General features: G+C 55.1%; 2 protein-coding genes across 4 annotated transcripts; one reads left to right on the top strand and one right to left on the bottom strand.

Moving 5' to 3' along the window:
* Positions 1-720: 720 nt before the first annotated feature.
* Positions 721-19,771, top strand: PYGL (glycogen phosphorylase L). Of its 3 annotated transcripts, XR_010302316.1 has the most exons (22): positions 721-869; positions 1,537-1,789; positions 3,442-3,543; positions 6,396-6,474; positions 6,740-6,843; positions 8,697-8,828; positions 9,332-9,443; positions 9,528-9,610; positions 11,836-11,979; positions 12,153-12,245; positions 12,979-13,125; positions 13,753-13,916; positions 14,828-14,942; positions 16,096-16,197; positions 16,278-16,425; positions 16,527-16,585; positions 17,219-17,360; positions 17,509-17,716; positions 17,797-17,931; positions 18,477-18,543; positions 18,847-19,335; positions 19,385-19,771. XR_010302316.1 is itself a non-coding variant. In XM_064143191.1 (21 exons), exons 2-21 carry the CDS (start codon positions 1,547-1,549, stop codon positions 19,033-19,035), a joined length of 2,568 nt encoding a protein of 855 aa, XP_063999261.1. In that variant the 5' UTR covers positions 721-869; positions 1,537-1,546; the 3' UTR covers positions 19,036-19,771. The 3 variants fall into 3 exon arrangements, 2 of the variants coding, with proteins under 2 accessions (XP_063999261.1, XP_063999273.1); XM_064143191.1 differs by having other exon boundaries at positions 18,847-19,771; XM_064143203.1 differs by lacking the exon at positions 1,537-1,789 and having other exon boundaries at positions 18,847-19,771.
* ABHD12B (abhydrolase domain containing 12B) lies at positions 19,595-26,342 on the bottom strand. Its single transcript, XM_064143216.1, has 13 exons — positions 26,208-26,342; positions 24,524-24,654; positions 23,611-23,713; positions 23,416-23,535; positions 23,118-23,148; positions 22,895-22,940; positions 22,677-22,806; positions 22,463-22,503; positions 22,144-22,223; positions 21,129-21,211; positions 20,376-20,454; positions 20,093-20,217; positions 19,595-19,733 (listed from the first exon to the last, which is right to left on the bottom strand). The coding sequence occupies exons 1-13, from the start codon at positions 26,303-26,305 to the stop codon at positions 19,712-19,714; spliced, it is 1,089 nt and encodes a 362-aa protein (XP_063999286.1). The 5' UTR covers positions 26,306-26,342; the 3' UTR covers positions 19,595-19,711.
* Positions 26,343-27,260: the final 918 nt, after the last annotated feature.

Genomic DNA, 27,260 nt, shown 5'->3' with positions numbered 1-27,260 from the left:
CTCCAAGATCATCCAATCCAACCTATCAATATCAATATCCTGTTCAATATCTTTATCGATGACCTGGACCAGAGGCTTGAGTCCAGCATCAGTAAGTTTGCAGATGGCACCAAGCTAGTAGCAGGTGTGGAGCTGTTGGAGGGTAGGAGAGCCCTGCAGAGGGACCTGGCCAGGCTGGATGGGTGGGCAGAAGCCAATGGGATGAGATTGAACAAGGCCAAGTGCAGGGTTCTACACTTTGGCCACAACAACCCCAAGCAGCACTACAGTCTGGGGACAGAGTGGCTGAGAGCAGCCAGGCAGAGAGGGAGCTGGGGGTGCTGGGAGAGAGTAGCTGAAGATGAGGCAGCAGTGTGCCCAGGTGGGCAGCAGAGCCAGTGGCATCCTGGGCTGGCTCAGGAGCAGTGTGGCCAGCAGGACAAGGGAGGTTATTCTGCCCCTGGACTCAGCACTGCTCAGGCCACACCTTGAGTGCTGTGGATGCAAAGCGGGGTGCAAGGAAAGGGGCACAAGGGCGTCAAGGGGAGGGAGGAGCGCAGAAGAGCGCAAGGCAGAGAGGTTCAAGGGAAGGGGCACAGAACGACAGCTGCAGGAGAAGAGAGGGCAGGACAAGGGAGGGTGCGGAGGAAGGGGCGGTGCGGAGGGACTGGGGTGGGACCGAAACACTTCCCGTCTCGGCCATAAGAGCAGCGCTTCCCTCCGGGTCCGACCAGCAGAGCCTCGCAGGCAGCCTGCGGTAACCGCCTGCTCCCACCCACGGGGCGGAGCCGCAGCCGGGACGGGACTGGGCCCGGGCGGAGCCCTGCGTGGGGCGGCTCCTGCGTTCCCAGCCGCTGCCGGGCCGCGCAGCGCCGCTCCGACCGGTGCAGGTGGGTCTAGGGGGCACGTACCGTGCTCGTACCCCGGGCTTTGTTGCTCATCTCCCTCTCTCGGCACGTCCTTGGGGTATCCCCCTTTTGCACACCCCCAGAACGGTGGTCCCCAAGGTCTCCCCCTTAGCACACCCCCCGGAGGGGCGGTCCCCAGGGTGCCCCTTTTTGCGCAGTTCCCTCCTTCCCCTGGATGGCGGCCCCCAGGGTACTGTCCTGGGCGTCTCGGGGGTGATGGCTCTCTGGCTACCTCACTTTCCGTATCGCCAGGGTGGTGGTCCCCACGGTCCCTTGCTTTTTACACGCCCCCAGGGTGTTGGTCCCCACGGTCGCTTCCCTTGGGACGTTTCTAGGGTGGCGGTCCCCGGGATATGCCCTCACCTTTTTGCACCCTCCCGCCGTACCCCCAACTTTTACACACCCCTGGGGTAGCGGACCCCGAGCACCCCGGGGTGGCAAGTCCCCGTTCCCACCTCACTCGTGGGCGGCCCGCGGCGGTGGCACGTCCCTGGTCCCCTCCCCGTCCCGTCCCCATCCTGCGAGCTCTGCCCCGGGGCGGTGCCAACCCGGGGCGGAGGCGGAACCCAATATCGTTACCCACCGATTGTCCCACCGGCGTGTGCGCGTCCCCCGACTTCGTGTGTGTCCCATCCTGCGTGCCCCACAGCCCCTCCACGATGTCGCGGCCGCTGTCGGACCAGGAGCGGCGGAAGCAGATCAGCATCCGTGGGATCGTCGGGGCCGAGAGCGTGGCCGAGCTGAAGCGAGGCTTCAACCGGCACCTCCACTTCACCCTGGTCAAAGACCGCAACGTGGCCACCCCCCGGGACTACTACTTCGCTTTGGCCCACACCGTCAGGGACCACTTGGTGGGACGTTGGATCCGTACCCAGCAGTACTACTATGAGAAGGACCCCAAGGTGATGCTTCGTGGGGGGACGCTCCTGGTTTGGAACCGGTTGAAGGGTGGTAGGAATCCATCCAAAGCTTTCCCAGGGTGGATCCTGGCTTGTGACTGGGGTGGGAAAGTGGTGGGAGCTTCTCCAGAGCGCTCCCAGTGTGGGCCCTGGTTTATGACTGGGGCGGGAGTGTTTTAGGAACCTCTCCAAAATATTTTCCAAGCTTTCCCAAGGCGAATCCTGGCTTACAGCTGAGGTCAGAACGTTGTGGGAACCCCTGCAAAACCTTTCCAACTCTTTCAGAGCTTTCCCAAGGTGGGCCCTGGCTTATGACTGAGGTTGGAGTGTGGTTGGGAACCCCTCCAGAACTTGATCTCAAGGTTGGTCACGGTTTATGACCGGGGTTGGGGATGAGGAATTCTATGTAACCCCTTGGGTGCAAACCCTCCCTCTGTGGGGAAAACAGGATTGGTTTTTTTTCCCTGGATTTAGGGATGTTCCCCCTAACTTTGCTGAGTGTCTGGAGTGGACTTTACCAAGGGAGGCCACTGTCCTTTGCTCTGCTGAAGCAAACAGCGCTGAGCTTGGCCGGGAGCAGGGTGCAGGGCATGGGAACAGCATTTGTTGTCCTGCGGCGCTGGTGCGGGCGCGGTCCTGCCCAAAGCAGCTGCCAAACCTTCTAGGGCTGAATTATTTGAAAGGGCTTTAAAATGAGCCACCAGCAGCTCTGGTTTCAAACAAGCTCCAGCCTAATCTGCCCCCAGCGTGGAGGAGCTGGTTTGTGCAGGAGTTTTCTCAGCTGCTGCTGATGATGATCTGTGTTGGGGGATTAAGCACTAATCCCCTCCTGACACCTGGACAAGCTCTGTCCGCTCCAGTTTCCTCCCGGAGAGTTTGGGATGGTGCCAGCTCCAATAGCTCAACCCTGCCTCTGCCTTGTGTAGGGGTGAGAAGGATGAACTTTGTCCAGGGCTTGCATCTAGCCGAGCTGGGCACCATCCACCCAGATCTACTGGGACCAAACCACTAAACCCACCTGATCCTACCTGGCACGTCCCCTGCCTGACCCCGTGCAGCTTCTGGGCAAACTTGTCAAGTCAGCAACTTCCTCCAGCCTAAGTCCTTCCTTAAAACCTGCTGGTGCTGACACCAGGAGGTGGCTTACACAACCCTCCACGTTACCAGATCCTGCACCTATCATCTCCCCAAGAAAGGAGATGAGAATGCTTTGGTTCTGAGGCCAACCTCCCCCAGGGATGGAAAAGGCAGCTAGTGTCCTTGTGGCTTGCTTGGTTCTCTGGTGGCTTTGCAGCTCAGAAGCTGTGTTGGGAAACACCTCTTTGAAGTTGAACTTTGTACCACCAGAGCAATCAGGGTGACTGTGCTGGAGCTGTCCCTGCTTTGGGACAGAGCTTGTCCAAGCAAAACCACCTCAGTGTAACCATTTTTCCAGCCTGAGAAACAGCAGCACCAGGAGAACAGGGCTGGAGCTGCAGAGCATGGCCACCTCAGGGCAACCTGAGAAGTTCCAGCCTTCAGGTACCCAGTGCAAACCACTCCTCTGTTGGCCATCAAGGTTTTTCACTCTTTCCTCAAGATAACACCTGATAGTGGCTTCCTGGGTCCAGGAGTGCCTCCAGAGAAGGTGACCTGGGGCTGGTTTTCTCTTTCAGAGGATTTACTACCTCTCTCTGGAGTTTTACATGGGGCGGACACTTCAGAACACCATGATCAACCTGGGGCTGCAGAATGCCTGTGATGAAGCCATCTACCAGGTGAGTATCCCAGGGCAGTGGTAAAGACCCAGACTGGGAGGGTGCTGTGTGCTCCATCTCCTGGGGATGTCTATGGTTTACCACTCTGGCTGCAAACAGCTGCTTGAGTTATATGAGTGGAGGGGATGCTGCTCCAGAACCTGCCCTCCAAAGACCTGGGACCACAGTCAGTGTTTGCAACCTGACTGGGGCTGCCCTGCCTGGTGTCTGCCTGCTGAGGACTGGTGGGATGAGGAGGCAAGCCCATGAACTGCAAGAAAGCTCATGGCTGTGTACATGAAGCCATTGATAGCTCTAATCAATGGCAGAGGGGAATTAAACCTTGACCTAGCTCAACTCCTGCAGCATGCAGCACTCAGCTTGGTGGAGGTTTTTGAGTGGCTGCTTTCCACGACCTGCCCTGTGCTTGCACCTGTCATGACCAACACCATCATGTGTGGTTGGGGTGGTTGCACAACAGCTGGAGCAGCTTTTGAGCAAACATGTTCAAAAGAGAGGAACTTCTTTTTTTAAGGTGTTATCTTTTTCTCTATTGATCTTGCAATGAGGGTGGCAGCTCAGGGTGAAGGTGGAAGGGAAAGAGACTGAGGTGCTGTGTGGTGGGACCCTGAAGAAGCAGAAGCTGTGAGGTTATTTGGAAACTAGACCCCACCTACAATGCTGGGTCTAGCTCTGGAGTCTTCATCACAGGAGAGATTTGGACCAGTTAGAGCAGAGCCAGAGAAGGCCACAGCAATGATGGGAGGGGTGGAAACCCTCTACTGTTAGGTCAGGCTGAGAGAGCTTGGATTGTTCAGCCTGGAGAAGAGAAGGCTCCATGGAGACCTTCTGGTGGCCTTTCAGTGCTTAAAAGAGGCTGGTCAGTAAGCTGGGGACAGACTTTTGAGCAGAGTCTGTTGTGACAGGACACAAAGTGATAAAAAGTGATGGTTTGAGGAGGATTCAGACTGGAGAGAAGGAAGAAATTTTTGACACAGAGGGTGGTGAGAGCCTGTCCCAGGTTTCCCAGAAAGGTGGTAGATGCCCCATCCCTGGAACCATTCCAGGTCAGGTTGTTTGAGGCTCTTGAGCAACCTGGCCTAGTTGCAGATGTCCCTGCTGATTCCAGGGAGTTGGACTAGATCACAGGCTCACAGGATGTCAGGGGTTGGAAGCAACCCAAAGAGATCAAGTCCAACTCCTCTGCAACCAGCAGGACCATACAATCTAGCTCAGGTCAGGAACATATCCAGACAGGCCTTGAAAGTCTTCAGAGAGGCAGAATCCACAGCTTCTTTGAGGAGCCTGTTCTAGTGCTCTGGGACCCTTGGAGTCAAGAAGTTCTCCCTTGTGATGAGCTGGAACCTCCTGTGCTGCAGCTTCCATCCATTGCTCTTTGTCCTATCCTACAGAGCAGTGAGCAGAGCCTGTCCCCCCACTCCTCACCCCCAGCCCTCAGATGTTTATAAACATTGAGTAAATCCCCTCTCAGTCTTCTGTTCTCCAGACTAAACAGCCCCAGGTCCCTCAGCCTCTCTTCATCAGTCCCCTCATCATCCTCACAGCCCTCTGCTGGACTCTCTCCAGCAGATCCCTGTCCCTCTTCAACTGGGGAGCCCAAAGCTGAAGGCAGTACTCAAGATGAGGTCTCAGCAGGGCACAGTAGAGGGGAAGGAGAACCTCCCTTGATCTGCTGGGCACACTCTTCTTACTACATCCCAGGATCCCATTGGCTTTCTTGGCCACAAGGGCACATTGCTGTGCCATGGGTAACTTGCTTCCCACCAGCACTCCCAGATCCCTTCCTGCCTAAACTGCTCTGTGATTGTCTTTGTGGTGGTGGCAGGTGAAGCTCTGAGGGACATCTTCCTCGCTGCACATGCTGAGCCTCCTGGACACAAATCCCAAAAGTTTCTGAACTAAGATGCTTGGTACAGCCTAAATCCTTCCAGATACTTCTGCAGGCATCCAGGGCTGCTGCTGAAGCTCAGAGATGTGTGGACCAGTGCCATGGAACACCAGCACAGCTGCAAGTGGTGCTGGTGTTCCTGTCTGTGACTGGGCAATCTGAGAGAAGGTGCTGCCCACTTACATGTGAGCACTGCAGGGTCCAGCCCTCCTTCACAGGTAGCCATGGAACTGGGGTGGTCTCTGCATACTGTGACCATGGGACATTAAGGAGACATCAGACTGAGAGGTTTCCATGGGAAAAGGTGGCTCAGCCCTTGGCAAGGCAGCATCTTAGTTCCTGCTGAGCCGCTCGAGGAGCTTTGCATAGGCAAAACCTCTTCCTCCCCACAGTATCCTGGGCTGGAAACTGAATTTCCTTGTAGAAGTAGTGAAGCTGCTTCTCAACATCTGCAGAGTGATGCCTGGAGCTGGGGTGATGGGCACCTGGGAGCCTGCACCAGGTGGATGAGAGTGCTGGTGCAGCAAGAGCATGGTGCCTTTACCTGTAGGGCTGAAGCTGTTGGGTTGGGTGTGGAGAGGAGGAGCTCTGAGAGACTAGCCCAAAGCATCTAGAACCAGGAGAGCAGCACTGTGGTTATGGCTGGGTGCCCTTCACCCCCAGGAGCTTTTCCCACAGCATGGTCAAGGTCATCTGTGTCCCTTCTAAAGAGTGATGAAGTGACTTTAAGCACCAGAGCTCATCCCTGCCATGGTGTGGAGGGAGAGTTGAGCTCTTTTTGGGTGCACATCACTTGCAGCAATGGGTCTTGGTGCCTTTCCACCCTTCCTGGAGCCCACCTTTAAAAGGGGACAGCAGTGATGGGCACAGGGCAGCACACAGGGGTATGTCTCAGCAGTGCCTCCCTAGCATAGGGCTGGGCACTTGGCAAGCCTCCAGCCCATCAACACTTTCTCATCCATAGCTTGGGCTGGACATGGAGGAGCTGGAGGAGATTGAGGAAGATGCAGGTCTCGGCAATGGTGGTCTTGGAAGGCTGGCTGGTGAGTGAGCCCCCAAAATGGGTGGTGGGACACAGCCCCAAGGGGTTTGTATCTGTTGGGGGGGGGGGGCGAGGTACCTAAACCCAGGGGGGTATTTTTGCTCCAGCTTTTCAGCTTGGAGCAAGAGGGGCTGGGTTCCTGGTAAGGTGGTGGCAGATGATGGCCCTGGCTCGTGTCCCTTTGTGGTGCCTGCCATCACCTTTCCACATGCTGCCTTCTGTCTCCCTGGGGAAGTGCAGCTCCCTCTCTTCTCTCTCCCTGGCAGCCTGCTTCCTTGACTCGATGGCCACTCTGGGGCTGGCAGCCTATGGCTACGGAATCCGCTATGAGTACGGCATCTTCAACCAGAAGATCCGGGACGGATGGCAGGTATGGAGAGAGGCAAGGCATGTGGCCCACACCTTCTCTTGGCACAGCCCCAGAGCCTTTAGATCAGGGCATACCAACACATTCCCTAAGCCTGGAGGCTGCTGGAGCTGATGAGATGTTTAGAACTTGTCAGATTTCTCCAACAAGTTGAACTTGCTCGACCTGTGCTGGCACTTCACATCCCTCATCCCAACTGGCTCCAGTAGGCAAGGCTGGAGATCAGCCCAGTGTCACAGGTCCCATTTAAGCCAATTAGTGGCCCAGCTAATTAGGAAAAAAGCCACAAATCATCAGTGTGATGAGCTTTCTTCCAGAGCTGGGTTTGTGCAGATGCCTATCTGCATAGTGGGGATATCAGCCATATCCCTACCAGGAGATCTTCATCATATCCCTTTTCTGGAGTTTCCACCTCTCCAGCATTCCTGCATGGGGCTGCCCCTATCCTATGCCCTGTACTTCCCAGCAGCATCTCACCAAGGCTAGTGCTTTGGCTCTCCTTGAGAGTTTTCTGCCTGCCCTCATCCCCACCTCGGGGCCAGCACCACCATGAGAGCTGCTCTGTGGTGAGGATGGAAGAGAAGTCAAGTCTCTGCTCCTCGTGGGGTGAGGGTGGTTTGGCTGAGGTGGTACAGGGGTGGTGTGGGGAGGTATGGAGAGAACAGATCCAGCTTTTCAGCCTGCCCCTTATTGTGGCCTTTCATCGTCTGTAGGGAGCCTACAAGAAAGCTGGGGAGGGACTTTTTAGGCTCTCAGGGAGTGACAGGACTAGGGGGAATGGAGCAAAGCTGGAGGTGAGGAGAGTCAGACTGGACGTGAGGAGGAAGTTCTTCAGCATGAGAGTGGTGAAAGCCTGCAATAGGTTGCTCAGGGAAGTGGTTGAGGCTGTGGGCAGCCTGATCTAGTGTGAGGTGTCCCTGCAGAGGAGTTGGAACTAGATGCTCTTTGTGGTCCCTTCCAACCCTGACTGGTTCTATAAAAATAACAGCTTTTACTTGTCCGTAATCAAAGCATTAAGAAACTCTCCTTGCAAAACAGCAAGACAGCAGTAAGAGGCTAAACAGGCTTTGTGCAGTCACTTCCCCTTGGTGGCAAGCAGCAGGACCAGATGAAATAGTCTCAAACTGTGCCAGAGGAGGTTGAGGCTGGATGTTAAGAAATACTTCTTCACATAGAGGGTTCTCAAACACTGGAGTGGTCTGCCCAGGGCACTGGTGGAGCCACCATCCCTGGAGGTGTTTAAGCAGCCTGTGGGCCTGGTGCTTAGGGATATGGTTTAGGATTGGCCATCAACTGGGTCGCAGGTTGGACATGGATGATCTTTGAGGTCTCTTCCAGGTTTTTTCTGTGCCTCTGCTGCTTGATGCCTGGATTCAACTGTCAGAGGGTGGAAGAGGCTGTAGACTACAACTGAGGGAGGCCTACAGCAAAGCTGTGGATAGCTTTTTGGGTGGGGCCTGTTGTGACAGGACAAGGGGTGGTGGGGTTAAACCAAAAGAGGAGAGACTCAGACTAGAGAGAAGGAAGAGATTGGAGAGGGTAGTGAGACACGCTCCCAGGTTTCCCAGAGGGTACTAAATGGGATAGATAGCCCATCTCTGGAACCATTCCATATCAGGCTGTCTGGGGCTCTTGAGCAACCTGCTGTAAGTTGCAGATGTCCCTGCTGACTGCAAGGACATTGGACTGGATGACCTTTGACAGTCCCTTCCAACCCAAACCATTCTGTGGTGGTATGAAATCCGTTGCCCGAGTGGTGCCCTTTTGTCACAAGCAGCTGGCCCCTCCACATGGCACAACTTGGGGAGGTCCCTGAGGTTGAGTGCTCCCATCACCACTCTTGCTTCCTCTGGCAGGTAGAAGAAGCTGATGACTGGCTCCGACATGGCAACCCCTGGGAGAAAGCCCGCCCTGAGTACATGCTGCCTGTGCACTTCTATGGCCGGGTAGAGCACACTGCCACTGGTGCCAAGTGGGTTGACACCCAGGTATGGACCTTCTAGGGCTGGCATGCTAGGGGGCTCCCCTTGGTGTCCCATCACCTCTCACTGGCTGGTTGCACCTAAGTTGTGAGCCTGGCCAGCATCCCTGCCCAGTGAGGGTTGTGCCAGTGAAGCTGCTTTGCTGGAGTGGAAAAGACAGAGTGATGGAGCAAAGCAGGGGAAGATAGATGTAGAGATGAGGACAGGTTTTGATGCTTCACATCTAAAATTACCCGGAGAGCACCTCCAGCAGGTCTTTGTACAATGCATAGTCTCACATGATGGCTTGAATTAAGCTTCTGATCTTTGCAAGCATCTTTTCATGTGCTGCTGGCAAGTGCCAGGCAGACCTGGAGGACTCAGGGCGTCCCTGAGGCAGGGTCTGGTGAGGGTACCAGGGATGCCTCCTGGACACAGCCCTGAGCTCACTCATGTGGGAGGGTCTGTGGGGTGGGCAAGGGTTACATGGTGGTCACAGCCCAACTCTGGCTGCTCTACCCATGTCCCAGGTGGTGCTGGCACTGCCCTATGATACCCCTGTGCCAGGGTACATGAACAACACCGTCAACACCATGCGCCTGTGGTCAGCTCGGGCACCCAACGACTTCAACCTGCGGGACTGTAAGTGGGTGCTGGAGGGGTGCTGGGTAGGATGGGGTGAAGAGGAGGTCCAATGCTCACCTTTATCTCTCTGCTCCTCCCCAGTCAACGTCGGAGACTACATCCAGGCCGTGCTGGACCGGAACCTGGCAGAGAACATCTCCCGTGTCCTCTACCCCAATGACAATGTGAGTTGGGGTGGAGGGATGTCACTCTTAGGGGCATGGCTGCAGACTGTGGACACCCAGGGCACTCACAGATGGTTTTGTTGGGTTTCAAGACACCTGTAGTGCTTGGGCTGGGATTTCTGCCTCTTGTCTGTGCTGCCTGACAAGTCTATTCCTAGGCAAACTAAAAGAGGGGGATTTAAACTAGAGAGAAGGAAGAGGTTCTTGATGCTGAGGATAGTGGATGGTGTCCCAGGCTGCCCAGAGAGGTGGTAGATGTTCCATCCCTGGAGCCATTGTGGGTCAGGTTATTTGGGGCTCTGAGCAACCTGCTATAGTTGCAGACATCCCTCCTGGCCTTGAAAGGTCTCTTCCCACACAAACCATCCTGTGAGTCTATGAAATCCATACCCAGGTAAAGGGGAGGGAGTGAGGATGAGTAATGTCCTGCTGCAGACATGTTCTGCAAGTATCAAAATAGAACCTGAAGGCAAACTGTTGGACACTGCTGGCATTTCAGATTCCCTCTGAAATGGGTCAAGAATTGGCTGGAGAACTAGGCCCAAAGAGTGGTGGTGAATGGTGCCACATTGAGTTGGCAGCTGTCACTAGTGGTGTGCCCCAGGGATCAGTGCTGAATCTGGGCCTGTTCAACATATTTATTGATGACCTGGACAAGGGGATTGAGTCCAGCATCAGTAAGTTTTCAGATGACACCAAGCTAGGAGAAGGTGTGGATCTGTTGGAGAGTAGGAGAGCCCTGCAGAGGGACCTTGGCCTCTGCCCACTGATCCAGCCTGGCAATGGGATGAGATTGAACAAGGCCAAGTGCAGGATTCTACACTTTGGCCACAACAACCCCAAACAGCACTACAGGCTGGGGACAGAGTGGCTGAAGAGCAGCCAGGCAGAAAGGGAGCTGAGGGTACTGATAGATAGTAGCTGAAGATGAGGCAGCAGTGTGCCCAGGTGGCCAGGAGAGGCAATGGCATCCTGGCCTGGCTCAGGACATGTGGCCAGCAGGACAAGGGAGGTTCTTCTGCCCCTGTGCTCAGCACTGCTCAGGCCACACCTTGAGTGCTGTGTCCAGTTTTGGGCTCCTCAATTTAAGAGAGATGTTGAGGTACTGGAACATGTCCAGAGAAGGGCGATGAAGCTGGTGAGGGGCCTGGAGCACAGCCTTGTGAGGAGAGGCTGAGGGAGCTGGGGGTGTGCAGCTTGGAGGAGGCTCAAGGGTGACCTCATTGACTACAGCTACCTGAAGGGAGGCTGTAGCCAGGTGGGGTTGGTCTCTTCTGCCAGGCAACCAGCAACAGACCAAGGGGACACAGTCTCAAGTTGTGCCAGGGGAGGTCTAGGCTGGTTGTTAGAAGGAAGTTGTTGTCAGAGAGAGTGATTGGCATTGGAATGGGCTGCCCAGGGAGGTGGTGGGAATCACTGTCCCTGGAGGTGTTCAGGCAAAGCCTGGATGAGACCGTAGTGCTGTGGTCTAGGTTACTGGCTAGGGCTGGATGCTAGGTTGGAGTGGATGATCTTGGAGGTCTCTTCCAACCTGGTTGATTCTGTGACTCTACGATTTAGTTTAAACTATAAGACATACAATTTCATTTTTCCTGACTTTTCCAAAAATCCATGTTGTAGACTCATGGAATCAGTCAGGGTTGGAAGGGACCACAAGGATCGTCTAGTTTCAACCCTTCTGCTACGGACAGGGACACTCTAGCCTAGATCAGGCTGGCCACAGCCTCAGCCAGCCTGGTCATAAACACCTCCAGGCATGGGGCCTTAACCACCTTCCTGGGCAACCCATTCCAGGCTCTCACCACTCTCATGATGAAGAACTTCTTAACATCCACTCTGAATCTCCCCACCTCCAGCTTTGCTCCATTGCCCCCAGTCCTGTCGCTCCCTGAGAGCCTCAAAAGTCCCTCCCCAGCATTTTTGTAGTCCCCCTTCAGATCCTGGAAGGCCACAAGAAGGTCACCTCAGAGCCTCCTCTTCTCCAGACTGCACAGCCCCAACTCTTTCAGTCTGTGCTCACAGCAGAGTTGCTGCAGCCCTCTGAGCATCCTCCTGGCCCTTCTCTGGACATGCTCCAACATCTCTACATCCCTCTTGTAATGAGGTTGCTCTACCAAGGGAGGGATCCACCCTAACCCAGGACAGCAGGGAACCCTAGGAAGGCACAGCCCAGCTGCCTGGGCAGCATGGTGCAGCTCTGAAGTGTTCTGCTGTTCTGCTCACAGTTCTTTGAGGGGAAGGAGCTGCGGCTGAAGCAGGAGTACTTTGTGGTGGCTGCCACCCTCCAGGACATCATCCGTCGCTTCAAAGCATCCAAATTTGGGAGCACAGACACTGTCCAAACTGTCTTTGATTCCTTCCCCGACCAGGTAGGAGTCAGAGTTTCTCTTGATATGTGTCTTGGAGGTCCTTTTGATCCCTCTCAGGTGCATACCCAAGACTAAGTGGTTTTGTGAACTCTCCTGTGCCCTGCTGCTTCTGGCAGTGGGATGCCTTCCTGTCCTCCATGTGTCCCCAAGTGCCACCCATGTTCTCTTCTCAGGTTGCCATCCAGCTGAATGATACTCACCCTGCCATGGCCATCCCTGAGCTAATGAGGATCTTTGTGGACATTGAGAAGCTGCCATGGAACAAGGTAGGGAGAGCCCTTGGGTCCTCCCCACTTGCACCTACCCTCCTAGTTGCTACTTGTGGTGGAGAAGCTGGGGAACCAGTTTTGTAGTTGCTGGTAGCATGGAGAGCAGTGCACAGCAGTCAGGTTTGGTTTAACCAGTATGGTTAAATACAGGAGAGATGTGGAGGTGCTGGAGTGGGTCCAGAGCAGGGCAACAAAGCTGGGGAAGGGCCTGGAGAATGAATTTTATGAGGAGCGACTGAGGGAGCTGAGGATGGTTAGTTTGAGGAAGAGGAGGCTGAGGGGAGACCTTATTGCTGTCTGCAACCACCTGAAGGGACATTGTGGAGAGGCTGCTGCTGGGCTTTTCTCCCAGGTAACTGGAGACAGAACAGAGGGGAATGACCTCAAGCTGGGACTGGGGAGATTTAGATTAGGAAAAAGTTTTTCCTGGAGAGAGTGGTCAGGGACTGGAATGAGCTGCCCAGGGAGGTGGTGGAGTCACCCAGCTTGGGTGTGTTTAAGGGTGGTTTGGCTGTGGTGCTTAGGGCTATGGTTTCAGGTGAATCTTGTTGAGTAGGATTCTAGGTTGGACTTGGTGATCCTGAGGGGCTTTGCCAACCTGCATGTTTCTGTGACTTAAAGGAGCTGGCTCAGCTTTGCTGCTGGAGACAGTGACCATGTGTATGGGTGGTGGCACTCACCTGGGCCTATTTTCATTTTCCCCACTCATTAATGCCTCTCCTCCTGGCAGGCCTGGGATATCACCAAGAAGACTTTTGCCTACACCAACCACACAGTCCTCCCTGAAGCTCTGGAGCGCTGGCCAGTGGACCTGGTGGAGAAGCTGCTCCCCAGACACCTGCAGATCATCTATGAGATCAACCAGAAACATCTAGATGTAAGTGCTCATAAGACCTCTCTGGAGAGAGGGGAGAGTGACCCATGTTGTGGTGGTGTTGAGATTAGAGGGATATACAAACTGATGCTGGGTGATTCATGCTGCTCTTTTGGGAAGCTGATGTATGGGACAACCCCTCCCACCAGTCTGTTGCCATCCCACAGTTAGTGGCTATTTTAAAGGCTCAATTCTCCAGGGTCTTGCCTGATAGCATTTCTTTGCTCCCTAGAATCATACTGGAGAAGGATGAGGTCGAGGGTACAAAGGAGATGGTGGTTTGGCCTTCTGGTCTGGTAGCACCAGGTTTTTGATGAAAGGATATCACTGGCCAAGCATGTGCCCACCAAAAAGGTGTCCCTGCCCATGGCAGGGGGGTTGGAGCTAGATGATCCTTGTGCTCCCTTCCAACCCTGACTGAGCCTCTGATTCTATAAACCCCTCTCCATGGGTGCTTGTGTGGGGTCCTTTTGTCCCAAGGCATTCAGGCTGGGGAAAGGGCTGCCCTTTGCACCAGCACTGGCTGGTGTTAAATACAGCGAGGACGCAGCTGTGGCCCCTTTGGAAGCCATCAGGTGGGACACCCCTAAACACCAACACCACTTCACCACCCACATCTCCTGCTGGCAGCACATCGCATCTCTCTTCCCTAACGACGTGGAGCGGCTGCGGAGGATGTCACTGATAGAGGAGGGAGGCACCAAGAGGATCAACATGGCTCATCTCTGCATCGTTGGCTCCCATGCTGTCAACGGCGTGGCCAAGATCCACTCTGAAATAGTCAAGACTCAAGTGTAAGCAGAGAGAGGGAGGTGGAAGTGCTGGTTTGAGGCTAATTGGAATATTTGAATTGGAGGAATGAGATTGTTGGCTGGGCAAGGAAAATGATAGCAATGCCCATTCGTTCTGCTGGGACATAGAAAGGCAAGGACAGAATAAGGCAGTCTCTGCCTGGCTATTGCCATATTAACTCTTCTGCTTGAACCTGCACACTTTCCAACTAATCATTCTGCTTCTAACACTTCTTGCTCACCTTTCCAACTCGCCCTGCATGTAAGAGAGATTCTGAGATATAGGAGAGGATGGAAAGAAGATGAAAGGGTGGTTGGGAGCCCTTCCTGGGCACTCTGACTGCTGGGAGGGGTTCTAATTTTTCTGTATTGCATTTAATGTGTATATTAGTTGTATAGTCAGGTAGTGACAGGACTAGGGGGAATGGAGCAAAGCTGGAAGTGGGGAAATTCAGACTGGACACGAGGAGGAAGTTGTTCAGCATGACAGTGGCGAGAGCCTGGAATGCATTGCCCAGGGAGGTGGTTGCAGCCTCATGCCTGGAGGTGTTTAAGCCAAGGTGGATGAGGCTGTGGCCAGCCTGATCTAGGGTAGGGTGTCCCTGCCCATGGCAGAGGGGTTGGAAGTAGATGCTCCTTGTGGTCCCTTCCAACCCTGACTGATTTTATGATTACTGTATATAGCTGCAAATATCTGTAATATGTTGTGTAAATATCTGCTTGTAAATTGTGCTAAGCTGTAAATATAAAGCTTCATTCCTTAACTTGCAGCTGGCTGAGTTTAGTCTGGGTGAATCCTTGATGGGGGGAGGCAAGTAACAGCCATAACCACTACAGTGGATCACTCTTGGCTTGGGAAATGGTGGTGGTGCCCAGTAGGTGAGCCTGAAGCTGTCCCTTCCTTGCCCCTGCAGCTTTGAGGATTTTGCAGCCTTGGAGCCAGAGAAGTTTCAGAACAAGACCAACGGCATCACCCCGCGGCGCTGGCTGCTGCTCTGCAACCCAGGGCTGGCGGAGCTCATCGCAGAGGTAAGGGCTGACTCCTCGCCCTAAGGGCACCACTCCAGCTTCACAGAACCACAGAATATCAGGAGCTGGAAGGGACCTTGAAAGCTGATCCAGTCCAAGCCCCCTGCTAGAGCAGGATCTCCTATACCAGACCACACAGGAACACATCCAGATGGGTTTGGAATATCTCCAGAGAGGGAGAATTCAACCCCCCTGGGCAGCCTGTTCCAGTGTTCTGTCACCCTTACAGTGAAAAAATTCCTCTTCATGTTTAAAAGCAACTTCCTATGCCTCAGCTTCTACCCCTTGTCCTGTCAGTGGGCATCACTAAGCAGAGCCTGGCTCCAGCCTCCTGGCAGTCACCCTGCACGTAGTGAGAAAACAGTGAGGTCTGCCATTTGCATCTTCTGAGTGGTCAAATTGTTTGCATCTCACCTGAGCTCAACAAGGGTGAGAATAAGCCCTGCACCGATACAGGTGAGGGGCTGACCTGCTGGAAAAGCAGCTCTGTGAGAGTGCTGGTGGCCAGCAAGTTCACCGTGAGCCAGCAGTGCGCTCTTGTGGCCAAGAAGGCCAAAGGTCTCCGCTTGTTCTACTGCACTCCAGGACACAGTCTCCAACTGTGCTGCAGCAGGTTTGGGCTGGATGTTAGGAAGAAGTTCTACATGGAAAGAGTGATTGCCATGGGCTTCCTGGGGAGGTGGAGTCACCATCCGTGGAGGCTGGATGAGGCACTTTAGTGTCATGGTTTAGTTAATTAGAAGGTGCTGGGTGATAGGTTGGACTCAATGATCCTAGAGGTCTTTTCCAACCTGCTTAATTCTGTGATGAAGGAGAGTGTGGCTAGCAGGTCACAGGAAGTTCTCCTCCCCTTTTTACTCTGCTCCAGTGAGGCCACATCTGGAGTATTTGGTCCAGTTCTGGGGTGCCCAGTTCAAAAGAGACAGGGAACTACTGGAGGGAGTCCAGTGGAGGCTACAAAGGAACACCAGAGGTGGAACTAGATGATCTCCAGAGCTCCTTCCGACTCCCACTAGTCTGTTCCTAAGACACTGTGAGCGTTCTGCTTTTGCCTTCCAAACACCTCTGGCGGTGCTGGGTGGGAGCAGCATTGCCTGGTGAAGGTGGTTGCCCCCATCCCAAAGTCAGCATATGCCCTGTGCTCCTCTTGCAGAAAATTGGGGAGGACTACGTGCGGGACCTGAGCCAGCTGACGAAGCTGCATGACTTTGTGGATGATGACCTCTTCATCCGGGAGGTTGCCAAAGTGAAGCAGGTGAGGAGCGTGTGTGGGGGAAACACAGATAAGGGGGACCACAGGCTGGGGGGGCTGACTTTCTCCTTGCCCTCACCCAGGAGAACAAGGTGAAGTTCGCTCTGTATCTGGAGAAAGAATACAAGGTGAAGATCAACCCCTCCTCCATGTTTGATGTGCACGTGAAGAGGATCCACGAGTACAAGCGGCAGCTGATGAACTGCCTGCACATCGTCACCATGTACAACCGTAAGCCAAGGGGGCAGGCTGCCCTGGGGGGGCCATGAGCAGCTTCAACCCGTGGGCTACAGCTAAAGCAGAAGGTGACACCACACTGTTGTCTTCTCCAGGTATCAGGAGGGATCCTGCAAAGCTGTTTGTGCCAAGGACAGTGATCATTGGGGGCAAAGTAAGTTGGGCCATAGAATACAAATGGTTTGGGTTAGAAAGGGCCTTCCAACCAACCTGCATTGGATAGGGGCACCTCCCACTAGACCATGTTGCATTAGACTCCAACCTGGCATTGAACCCTTCCAGACAGGGGGCATCCACAGCCTCCCTGGGCAATGCATTCCAGTGTCTCACTGCTCTTACTGTAAAAAAAACTTCTTCCTAATGTCCAGTCTAAAACTTTCTCTTCCAGTTGGAAGCCATTCCCTTCTCACTATAAGCCTTCCCAAGAAGTCCCTCCCCAGCTTTCTTATAGGCCCTTTAAGGTACTGGGTCAGGAGTTTAAGGTATTTTGGAGGATGTCCTTGAAGATGCCCGGTGGGATTTGGGTGCAGATGACCATGAAGCTCTCCAGGAAGTGCTGGAGTAGCATTTGTTAGCTTCAAGGCAAGTAAGGCACTGAGTTCTTGGTGGGCTTGGACAATCATACGCTGTCTGTAGTCATGGAAGTCCTGAAAGATTTGGCGGCACAACACGGGTTGGATGAGCTAATGGGAGGAGAGCTGCTGCTTGCCTGAGCACTTGGGAACTGGGTGTTCCTCGCATGCTTCTGGTGCCAGCCCTCAGGGCTCACCCATGGCTTTTCTTCTAGGCTGCCCCAGGCTATCACATGGCCAAAATGATCATCAAACTCATTAATGCTGTGGCTCACGTGGTGAACAATGACCCTGCTGTGGGGAGCAAGCTGAAGGTCATCTTCCTGGAGAACTACAGAGTCTCTCTGGCAGAGAAAGGTAGGGAACACACTGGGGAGAGGATATCTATCCCATGGCTGTCCACTAGCCCATGAGTCCATCATCGATGGGCAGCAGATCTAACAACCTTTGCCATGATACGAACCTTGGGCTGGTTACCATGAAGCTCTTGTGTCCATGTTGGCAGTGATCCCTGCTACTGACCTGTCGGAGCAGATCTCCACAGCAGGCACAGAGGCGTCAGGAACGGGGAACATGAAGTTCATGCTGAATGGGGCTCTGACCATCGGCACCATGGATGGAGCCAACGTGGAAATGGCCGAAGAGGCTGGAGAAGAAAACTTGTTCATCTTTGGCATGAGGGTGGAAGATGTTACAGAGCTGGACAGGGAAGGGTGAGGGCTGGAGATGCTGTTGGGTGTGCCACCACATTCAGGTGGAGCAGCACTACCTCACCTCAAGCCTTCCTTGGCAGGTACAATGCTCAGAGGTACTACGAGCGGCTCCCTGAGCTGAAGCACGCCATCGACCAGATCGCCAGTGGCTTCTTCTCCCCAGAGGAACCTGACCTCTTCAAAGATGTGGTCGACATGCTCTTCCACCATGATCGGTGAGGCCTGGGATGCCATCCATCCCGACTCGGGTCTCTCTGCCAACCTCATGGTACTCTTGCACCATCTACCCACCCTCTGGCCTTCGAGGTCATATTTTCTGGCCTAGATGTTGTGTACATGGTGCTCCATGGGTACAAAAGGAAGGGGGACACCCACATTTAAATCATGGCAGAGATCAAGGTCAAGACACGTTTAGGTGTGCAACCCTCACCAGATAGTTTTAGGTATCTCAAGGGTTATCATGGCCAGAGCACTAAGCATATAAGGACTGTGGGTGTTTTGCACTGGGCAGATGTTTGTCCAGTGAGCTAACACACACAGGGTCTCTCCTCCTGGAGCACCCATCCAGCCTGTGCTTCAGCACCCACAGGCTTACAGGGCTCTGTACCAACAGGGCTTGGAGAGGATGAGTTTGTCTAAAGCATTTGCAGATCTGGCAACTGTGACCTTGTGTTATGCAACCACCCCACCACCATGAGTAAGTAGGCTCTTAGCTACTCCTTTCTACTGTCCCTGACTCCTCTTTTCTTCGCTGCTACAGGTTTAAGGTGTTTGCAGACTACGAGGCCTATGTCAAGTGTCAGGAGAAGGTCAGCGAGCTCTACCTGGTGAGTGCCAGCCAGGGGCCAAGGACCTGTGATGATACAACTGCACAATTATACAATTGTAGTGGTTGGAAAAGACCTCCTAAGATCATCCACTCCAACCTTTGACCTGTACACCACCATGTCCTGATGCTGGTGGTGATGATTTCATCATTCTGGAGAAAGAAGGCTATGGGAGGCTGTGCACATAGATGGGTTCCTACCGAGGTGGTTCCTGCCTGTGCTCGAAAGGCAGGGGGGACGGTGGGCAGTGCCCCTTGAGGGGGGCTACTGTCCCTCCTTACCATCCCACTGCTTCCCTTGCAGAACTCCAAGGCCTGGACCAAGATGGTGATCAGGAACATCGCAGCAGCTGGCAAGTTCTCCAGCGACCGCACCATCAAGGAGTACGCCCGGGACATCTGGCACGTGGAGCCTTCCGACTTGAAGATCCCCCCACCCAACGAGCCTCGCGACTCGGCCGAGGACAGGAGCCTCAACGGGACGGTGGCATAGCGCCAGGGAGCTGCCGGGGGTGGGACACAAGCACCTGCGCTGGAACGCTGTCTTCCCTCTGGCCTCGGGGTGGCTGCCGCTGGTTTTCCTACGGATGGGGAAGGGGAGGAGGGGGAATCCTACGAGCCGGAGCATCGAGCAGAAAGAGAAACCTCACTGGCCTGCTGCTTGCCTAGGTGCTACAAATCAAAGTGCCATTGGAGCCCGAGGGGCTGAAGCCTGAAATGTGGGCTTACACCAGGGAGAAATGGGACTTGGTCCAGGGCAGGGTGTGTGGCACATCTGGCTGAGCCCTTGCAGGTGATGCTGAAGCAGGATTTGGGGTGCAGCTCTTGCTGAGCCCTTGCAGGTGCTGCTGAAGTAGGAGTTGGGGTGCAGCTTTTGCTAGTCCTGAGGTTTCAGTGCTAGTGATTCTATTTGGAGTCAGGCTCACTGCTACATCTGGCCCTCCCCAACAGGGCTTGCACGGGGGTCCTAACACAGCAGCAGCACACAGGTCACAGTGGTGTCTCCATCCTCCAAGGAACCTGGAGCTCCCTCAAGGCTGAGGGTGAGGGAGGATATTTCTCAGTAGTTTTTATTACGTAGAGCAGTAAGTTCAGTGCAACTAGAGGGGAGGGGGGTCCTGGAGAGGATTGGGAGGAGTGCTTGTGGTCACTGCACACAGCAGCTGGTGTCACTTCATCTTCAAGAAGTCTCTGCAACGAGATCAAATAAACCTTCACTGTATCCCTGACCATGCTGTGTTGCCCAAGAGCTTTATTTCTGACCTCTGGATTGGAGTCTGAGCTGGGCTTACAGAAAAGCACCCAGGCCAAAGAAACCTGGGTGTTGTCCCCAGGGACACCTCTCTCTGACACTCAGGCTGAGGATGAGCTTAGGGGCTGGACCTCAAAAAAAAAAAACCCTGATGCCAGCACCATACCAAGGGGAAAGAGCAGGGAGAAGCCACCTGTGTGGTTGTGTCAAAGGATGTACCCATGGAAGAAGAGGCCCAAGCTCATTCTGTGCTCTGACCACCCCCTCTCCCTGCCTCCATCTCTGGAGCAGTACTTACTTCACCAAGGTGGGCAGCTCTGGGTTGAAGGAGATGTAGTCATGGCCCAGGCCAAGTTTTTCAGGAAAGGTAATTAACTTCACTTTGGTTTTGTCCTTGTAGGCGCTGCGTGCCGTCTCAAAGAGCTGCCAGGGGATGGCACCATGGTCAGTGGCATGCACGGGGGCCCCCCACCTCCCTCCTGGCACCCTGGGGAAGCCTACCCCCTCTCCCACCTCTTCAGGCCCGCTAAACCAGTGCCCAAGCCCTGTTAAAGCCCCTGTGGAGATGACAGTGGTCCCACCTTGCGACCCAGATGCAGAGGCACCACTTCATCATCTTCTGCATGCAGGATAAGGAGTGGGCAGACCAGCACCTTCACACTGTGGGCAGCAAGTACAGCGCTGAGGAGTCACCCTGAAGCTGACAGACCCATGGAAGCCTCCATGGGAAACCCTGACCCCCTTTCCCTGATGCTGCCTTTCAGAGCATCTCAGCCCACCCACTACAGCTTGCCCAACCCAATGCGCAGTGCTGGAGTCCCTGTCTCTAGCAGGATTGAAAAGCCAGGTGGGTGCTGAGACATGGTTTAGTGGTGAGCAAGCAGTGCAGGTTAGTGGTTGGACTTCTTGCTCTTAAAGGTCTCCAGCCCAGAATCATGGGATCATTTTATGTCCATACTGTTCACCCCAGTACCCTAATAACCTTTAAACCCCTCCCACGAGGTTCTCAGGCTTCAAAAACACACCTGTGAGTCAGGTACCTGAGTTTTAGCAAAGGCACCCACAAACAGGGAGGAGGAAGGACCTGCCCCCCCAGGGGCTGGGTGCTGCAATCTGGATGGGACTTGAGCACACAGGGCCCCAAATAGAAAAGGATGTTGGATTGTGGACTTTGCTCAAAAGTAAAGTTGATATCTGAAGTTGTACAAACAAAAAGCATGAGTAAGCTGGGCAAACACAAGCAAGAGTAGGAACTGTATGGTGTGATATGTCCAAGCTATCTCTCCTCTTCCAGGTAGTCCCAGCATCATCCCCACATCCCTGCAGGCACTCACTTCTCATCACTGCGGAAGAACATGTTGCCCAGAGCCAGAGAGTCCAGGATAAGGTACTCAAACCCTGGCAACTGGCGGTAGATCTGTCAGGGAGAGAGTTGGGGGAAAGGTGGTGCTAAATCATGGATCACAGGATATTAGGGGTTGGAAGGGACCCAAGGAGATCATCGAGTCCAACCCCCCCCCCCCCCCCCCGCCCCCACCAGAGCAGGACCACACAATCTAGCAGAGATCACAGAGGAACACATTCTGACAAGCCTTGAATATCTCCAGAGAAGGAGGCTCCACAACCTTTCTGGGCAGCCTGTGCCAGTGCGCTGGGACCCTTACAGGAAAGAAGTTCCCCCTTGTGTTGAGCTGGAACCTCCTCTGCTGCAATTTAAACCCATTGCTCCTTGTCCTATCCCAGGGAGCAAGTGAGCAGAGCCTGTCCCCCACCTCCTGACCCCCAGCCCTCAGATGTTTATAAACATTGATTAAATTCCCTCTCAGTCTTCTTCAGACTAAACAGCCCCAGGTCTCTCAGCCTCTCCTCATCAGGCAGTGCTCCAGTCCCCTCATCATCGTTGTAGCTCTCTGCTGTCCTCTCTCCAGCAGATCCCGGTCCCTGTTCAACTGGGGAGCCCAAAACTGAAGGCAGTATTCAAAACGAGGTCTCAGCAGGGCACAGTAGAGGGGCAGGAGAACCTCCCTTGATCTGCTGGGCACACTCTTCTTACTACATCCCAGGATCCCATTGGCCTTCTTGGCCACAAGGGCACATTGCTGTGCCATGGTTAACTTGTTATCTACCAGCACGCCCAGGTCCCTCTCCATAGGGCTGCTCTCTGGCTCTGATGTACCCTTCTGCTGGGATGAGGCTTGGTGATGCCACCACATGAAGACCTCACAGGCAGACATCACCAAGGGGAGACCCCCATGGACAGAACTCACCCATTGATGCTAGTGGACCAAGGGACAAAGCTCCCCACCCACCGCTGCTGGTGGACCCCAGGGACAGAGTTCTGGGGCTCACCTTGGTGATGGGGATGTGAGCAGCTGCATCACGGACATTGGTGTAGGGTGACTCCAAGACCACAGCATCAACCTGAACCCCTGAGGGTAGAGTGGGTCAAGAGCAGGTGTGTCTTAGGTGGGGGTCATCCATATGTTGAGGTGCTGCTATGTTCCCCTCCCAGACAGCAGCCAGGAGGCCAAAATAGCTCCATCCCATGAGGGAGGATGAGGACAACCACCCCCAGGGGCCAAGCATGATGCTTGAGCAGAGTGACAGGGCTCCTCAGCCCCGCTGTGGGCCCCAAAAGCTGTGGTGACACAGCCATGCTGACCCTTACCTCGCTCCTCCTGCAGTTTTCTTGCCACATTTGTGGCAATCCTGTAACAAGAGAGGCAACAGTGAGAGGGAGCAGCCACAATGCTCCAAGAGGTTGCATGGCACCTTCATCAGTCCCATCCCTGCTGGCTTTTGCTTTGCTGCTCCAGCCCCTTCATCCATCTCTGGGTGGCACCAGCCTGGCCCCAGAACATGCAGGGTGTCCCCACACCTACCCTGTTCCCAAGGAGTGTCCCCAGAAGAGGATGCTGCTGTTCCCACTCCGTGCTTTGGCCCAGTCGTAGAGTGCCAGAACATCTGTGGTGAAGCCACTTTCTGTGGGGTACCCACTAGAGTCCCCATAGCCTGTGGGGGACACAGTTCAGTGTTGTGACACTGGTGGAGGGACCATCCCCAAGAGACAACTTTGCAAAGGGCAGGGAAGTGCCTTTACCTCTGTAGTCAAGAGCCAGGATGTGGAAGTCAGCAGCCCCCATCACCTGTTGGAGGAGCACCACCACGTTTATGTCCTGCGTGTCAGAGGATATAGCCCAACTCCTCCCTGACCAGAGCAGCTGAGCTCACTCCACTCAAGGTCCCTCTGGGGGTCCCCAGAGCCAGCATGAGGAACCTTACCCCAAGCAGGTTCTGGTTCCCACACACAGGGGACCACTTACCTTCAAGAACTGGACACGGTGGCTGGCAGCTCTGATGGAGACAGAGAGGTTAGAACTTGGGGAAGGACCCTCAAAGCACCCTCCCTTCCAGCACTGGTCCAGGTGAGGGACCAAGGTGACCTTTTCCCAGGAGAAGAGAGCTGGATGCTCAGGGGTGGGTGGGTTTTGCTGTTTCCCTTTAACTCAAAGGGACTTTTCTCCCTTTACCAGGTCAGAAACCACCATGGCAGCTCCAGCTGGAGGTCCCCTGGGAGAAGTCTTCCCCTGGGAGAGGTACAGTGATGCTCTTGGTACTCACCTGGTCCCCCCATTACCATGCAGGTAGATGATCACAGGGTGATCATCGGCAAGTGCCTCCTCATACCAGCGCTGGTCCTTGCCCTGTGCCTCTGATGCTCTGCTGCCTGGCACTGTATGCCTGGAGGAACCAGAGCAGGGTTACCCTGGAGGTCCCACTTGTGCCCACATGGGATGCCAAGGCCACCCTGCTCACCAGATTCCAACTGTGATGTCTGGCTCAGTGGTGAGGTACAGGCTGATAGTGTTGTTCAGCAGCAGCTCTGGCCGACGAAGGTCCACGAAGAAGGGGAAGGCCACTGGTGGAGAAACCACAGTCATCATATGGGCAGCACGGAATCCCAGTATGGTGGGGGTTGGAAAGGACTTCTGCAGATCAGCCACTCCAACCCCCCTGCTAAAGAAGGGTCACCCACAGCAGCTTGCCCAGGATCACAATGTCCAGGTGAGTTTGGTATCTCCCCAAAGAAGGAGACTGCACAACCTCTCTGGGCAGCCTGCTGCAGGGCTCCAGCACCCTCGCACCAAAGAAGTTTCCTGTTCAGGTGAAACTTCCTGGGTTCCAGTTCATGCTTGTTGCCCCTTGACTTGTTACTGGACACCACTGAAAAGAGTCTGGCCCCATCCTCTCGCCCTGTACACTTTAGCTGTTTAGCAAGACTGAAAGATCCCACTAGAAGAACCCAAGAACCTCATTCCCAGCTGCTTTTAAGCATTATTCCCAAAGCAACTTCATTTTTTGTCAAATCACTTGCTCAGAAGTCAAGGGATGTACTGTACCCGGCTCCAGGAGGGGGCAGGCGAGCACAGCAACAGCACTCTGCCACCCCATCCCACCTTCTTTCCTTGGCCCTGTTGACACCCTGCATGCCCAGATGTGTTGCAACGTGATTTATTAGAGCTGATTTATTAGAGCTTGCAAAACGGGAGGCACCAAAGGGAAAAGCTCCTTCTGCGCCTCCTCTGCCAGCCCACGGCAAGAGGGAGGCAGGCTGGGTGCTGTCCTAGTGCCACCCAGGTGCCAGGTACGGCCCCACCCACCCCCAGCTCCCCACTTGCTGAATCTCTGGGTGGGACTCTCCCAGATGGGACAGCCCCCAGGCACTCACGGAAGTTCAGGAAGACAAATTTGGTGAGCACCGTATCGGGGAAGAGGCGGACAAGGATGGGCACAGACATATACATGAGGAACGGGACCAGGAGGAGCGTGCGCAGTCGAGGGCACCAGGCCAGGCGGCCCCTGAAAGGCAGACATCCATCAGCACATCCCCTCCCACCCCAAGGGTTTTGAGACACAGAAGAGTGGGGTCCTCATCCCCAGTCTGTCCCAGGCATGTTGGTTGGTCACAGTGCAGTTTGCTCCACAAGGGTCTGCAGCTGTTGTGTCTCCCTGGGACTGGCAACTGGTTCCCCACGTTGTGTTTGGGTTTTGGGGATGGAGCCAAGGGGGTCAGAGCAGCCACATTGTGACACGATGTCACAAGTAATCACAATCCGATCTTCCCCCAGCCTCCCGTGGGACACAGGGTGAGCAGGAGGGGCAGGGCATGGTGCCAGGGCCAGGAGCTGCAAGCCAAACCAGCAGTAAGGAGCAACGAGTACTCTGTGGCCACACCCCAAGTTGTCGTCGGTTAAGACGTTGGTCATGGAGTGTCCCCAAACTCGGCACCTCTGCAAATCTCCAGGCACAAGGAGCAAAGCTGGGAAAGGGGCTTGGGGAACCCCAGCACCATGGGAGAAAAGAGTTTCCAGAGCAATGTTCCTCAATGCCACCAGCGTAGTTGAGGACTGTGACCACCTCCAACAGCTTCCTGCTTCAAAGGGCTGTGGGATGCAGCCACTGAACCACCAGCAAGCCTCAGCTTCCAAGAGGGAAGAAAGCTAAGAGCTGCAGCTTGCCCAGCACCAACATCTCACGAGATGATGGTGCCGGGTGACAGGCAAACTCTTCCAGCACTGGGGAACTTAGAGCAGAGGTTTCTGCTCAGTGTCCAAGCCAGTGTGTGTCTGAGGTCACCACCACCGCTGATGAAACAGATTTAGCCTGTTGCCTGCTCTCGCTAAGTCCCACAAGATGCTGAGAAAGGAGGTGCCAGGGGAGAGCAGCATGGTCCTCCGGGTAAGCCAAGAGGGTGCAGGGTGCCATGAGCTATCGGCAGCACCTCAAAACGCAGTCACTCTCCAAAAGTGTGGTGTGAGCTGTCCCGCTGTACAGCAGCAGCAACGGGCCAGAAAAGCCCTCAAGGTTGCTTCGGTTAATTACTGGGTGCTGCTATTGGCCCACACCTCACGCTCAAGTGCAGGACTGAGAGCTCACACCCACCCTTGCACAATGCCTCCCAAGCTGGGACCGGGGAGGTGTGCCCACCACGGGGGCACAGCCACAAGCCACCGCATGGCTTCACAGAGACAGCAAGGCAACATGCGGACACCGGCACCAGGTGTCACCACGGTCGGAAGCGGGGCGGATCGCAGGGTGCATGGGGACACGGCTGCGGTACAGGCCGGGCACAGCCATGGCTGGAGTGGGACACGTGAGGTCACGGCCCCAGCAAGGTGAGCAGGCCGTGGCGTGGGAACATAAGGCATGGCCACAGCACGAGGTGACAGTCTCGGCATGGGAGCACGGCCACGGCATGGGGGCCGACCTACGGAACATGAGACACGGTGGCAGGGGACACTGTCATGGAGCGGGGAAAGACAGAGGGACCTGTCAGATAAACAAGGGTCCAGCAAAGGCCCCCCCACTCCAGCCCAGCAGCCCGGGCTGCCCACCCTGCATTGAGTCCTCACCGCTCCCGCCGGGCCGTGCTGTTCCTGCTCTCTGCACGGCCGCTGACGCCGTCCCGGTCCCCGCCGTCGCCAAGGCCCCGCTCCCCTCGGCGCCGCATCGCTCCAGACGCTGTCACTGCCGCCGCCAGGCCCCGCCCCACGCCCAGCAGACCAGCCCACGCCCCCGCGCTGAAGCCCGGGCTCAGGCAGTCGGGCCACGCCCCATGATCCCGGGCCGCGTCCCACAGCCAATACAAGTGTACCTCTCACAGGCGGGCCCCGCCTGCCGCCCAATCACAGTCCCATCATGCCGCAAGGCCACGCCCCACACACCTATGCCCCGCCTCACTCCTTACAAAATCGCTCCCTTCCCGGGGCCCGCCCACATCCTCCACACGCAGCCAATCACCTGCCGCACCCTCCATACCAAGCCACGCCCCCTGGGCCCTGGGCTGCGTGTGCTGAGTGCAAGCGTCTTGCTCGGGCTCTGGCGCATGGGGAGAGCCCCAGGGCAGGAGGGTAGTTACTGAGGCTGCAGCGTCCTCCTCGGGCTCTGGTACATGGGGAGGACCCCAGGGCTCCCCAGGGAACGAGGAACCTTACGGGGGCTGCAGCCTCCTATCCGGGGGCTGCAGTCTCCTATCCCTTGTAGAGAGCTGTGGGTCAACAGCGTGGGGACACGCCGGGAAAATTAGCCTTGACACGGCAAGGAGAGTGCAGAGAAAGCTTCCAGCTTACCAAACAATACCCAAAATAAAGGAACAAAGCATTTTCAGCTCAAACGTGATGGCTCTTGGCTTAAGCTAGAAGGGGAGAAACCTGCTGCTGTTTGTCCTCTCTCATCCACTGCTTCGTCAGGCTGACTCAGCACTTTACAGGCTGAAGCTTCCCACCAGGAAAGAATTAGGCCAGTTTCACCAGTGTTCCCAGCTGAAACCCTGCCAGGTGCAGGAAGACATACTGCCTGGATGTGAACATACGCGGCTGAGACACCATCTGCATCTCCCTCCTTGCCAGTGGGGTCCACGACCAGGAGGACTTGCTTAAACACATCATGAGAAGGCTTGGAGAGAA

Source organism: Pogoniulus pusillus, chromosome 1 (assembly GCF_015220805.1).
Source record: "Pogoniulus pusillus isolate bPogPus1 chromosome 1, bPogPus1.pri, whole genome shotgun sequence".
NCBI classification, from domain to species: domain Eukaryota; kingdom Metazoa; phylum Chordata; class Aves; order Piciformes; family Lybiidae; genus Pogoniulus; species Pogoniulus pusillus.
The sequence above is the reverse complement of the archived record's forward strand: the minus strand, read 5'-3'. Positions and strand labels throughout refer to the sequence as shown.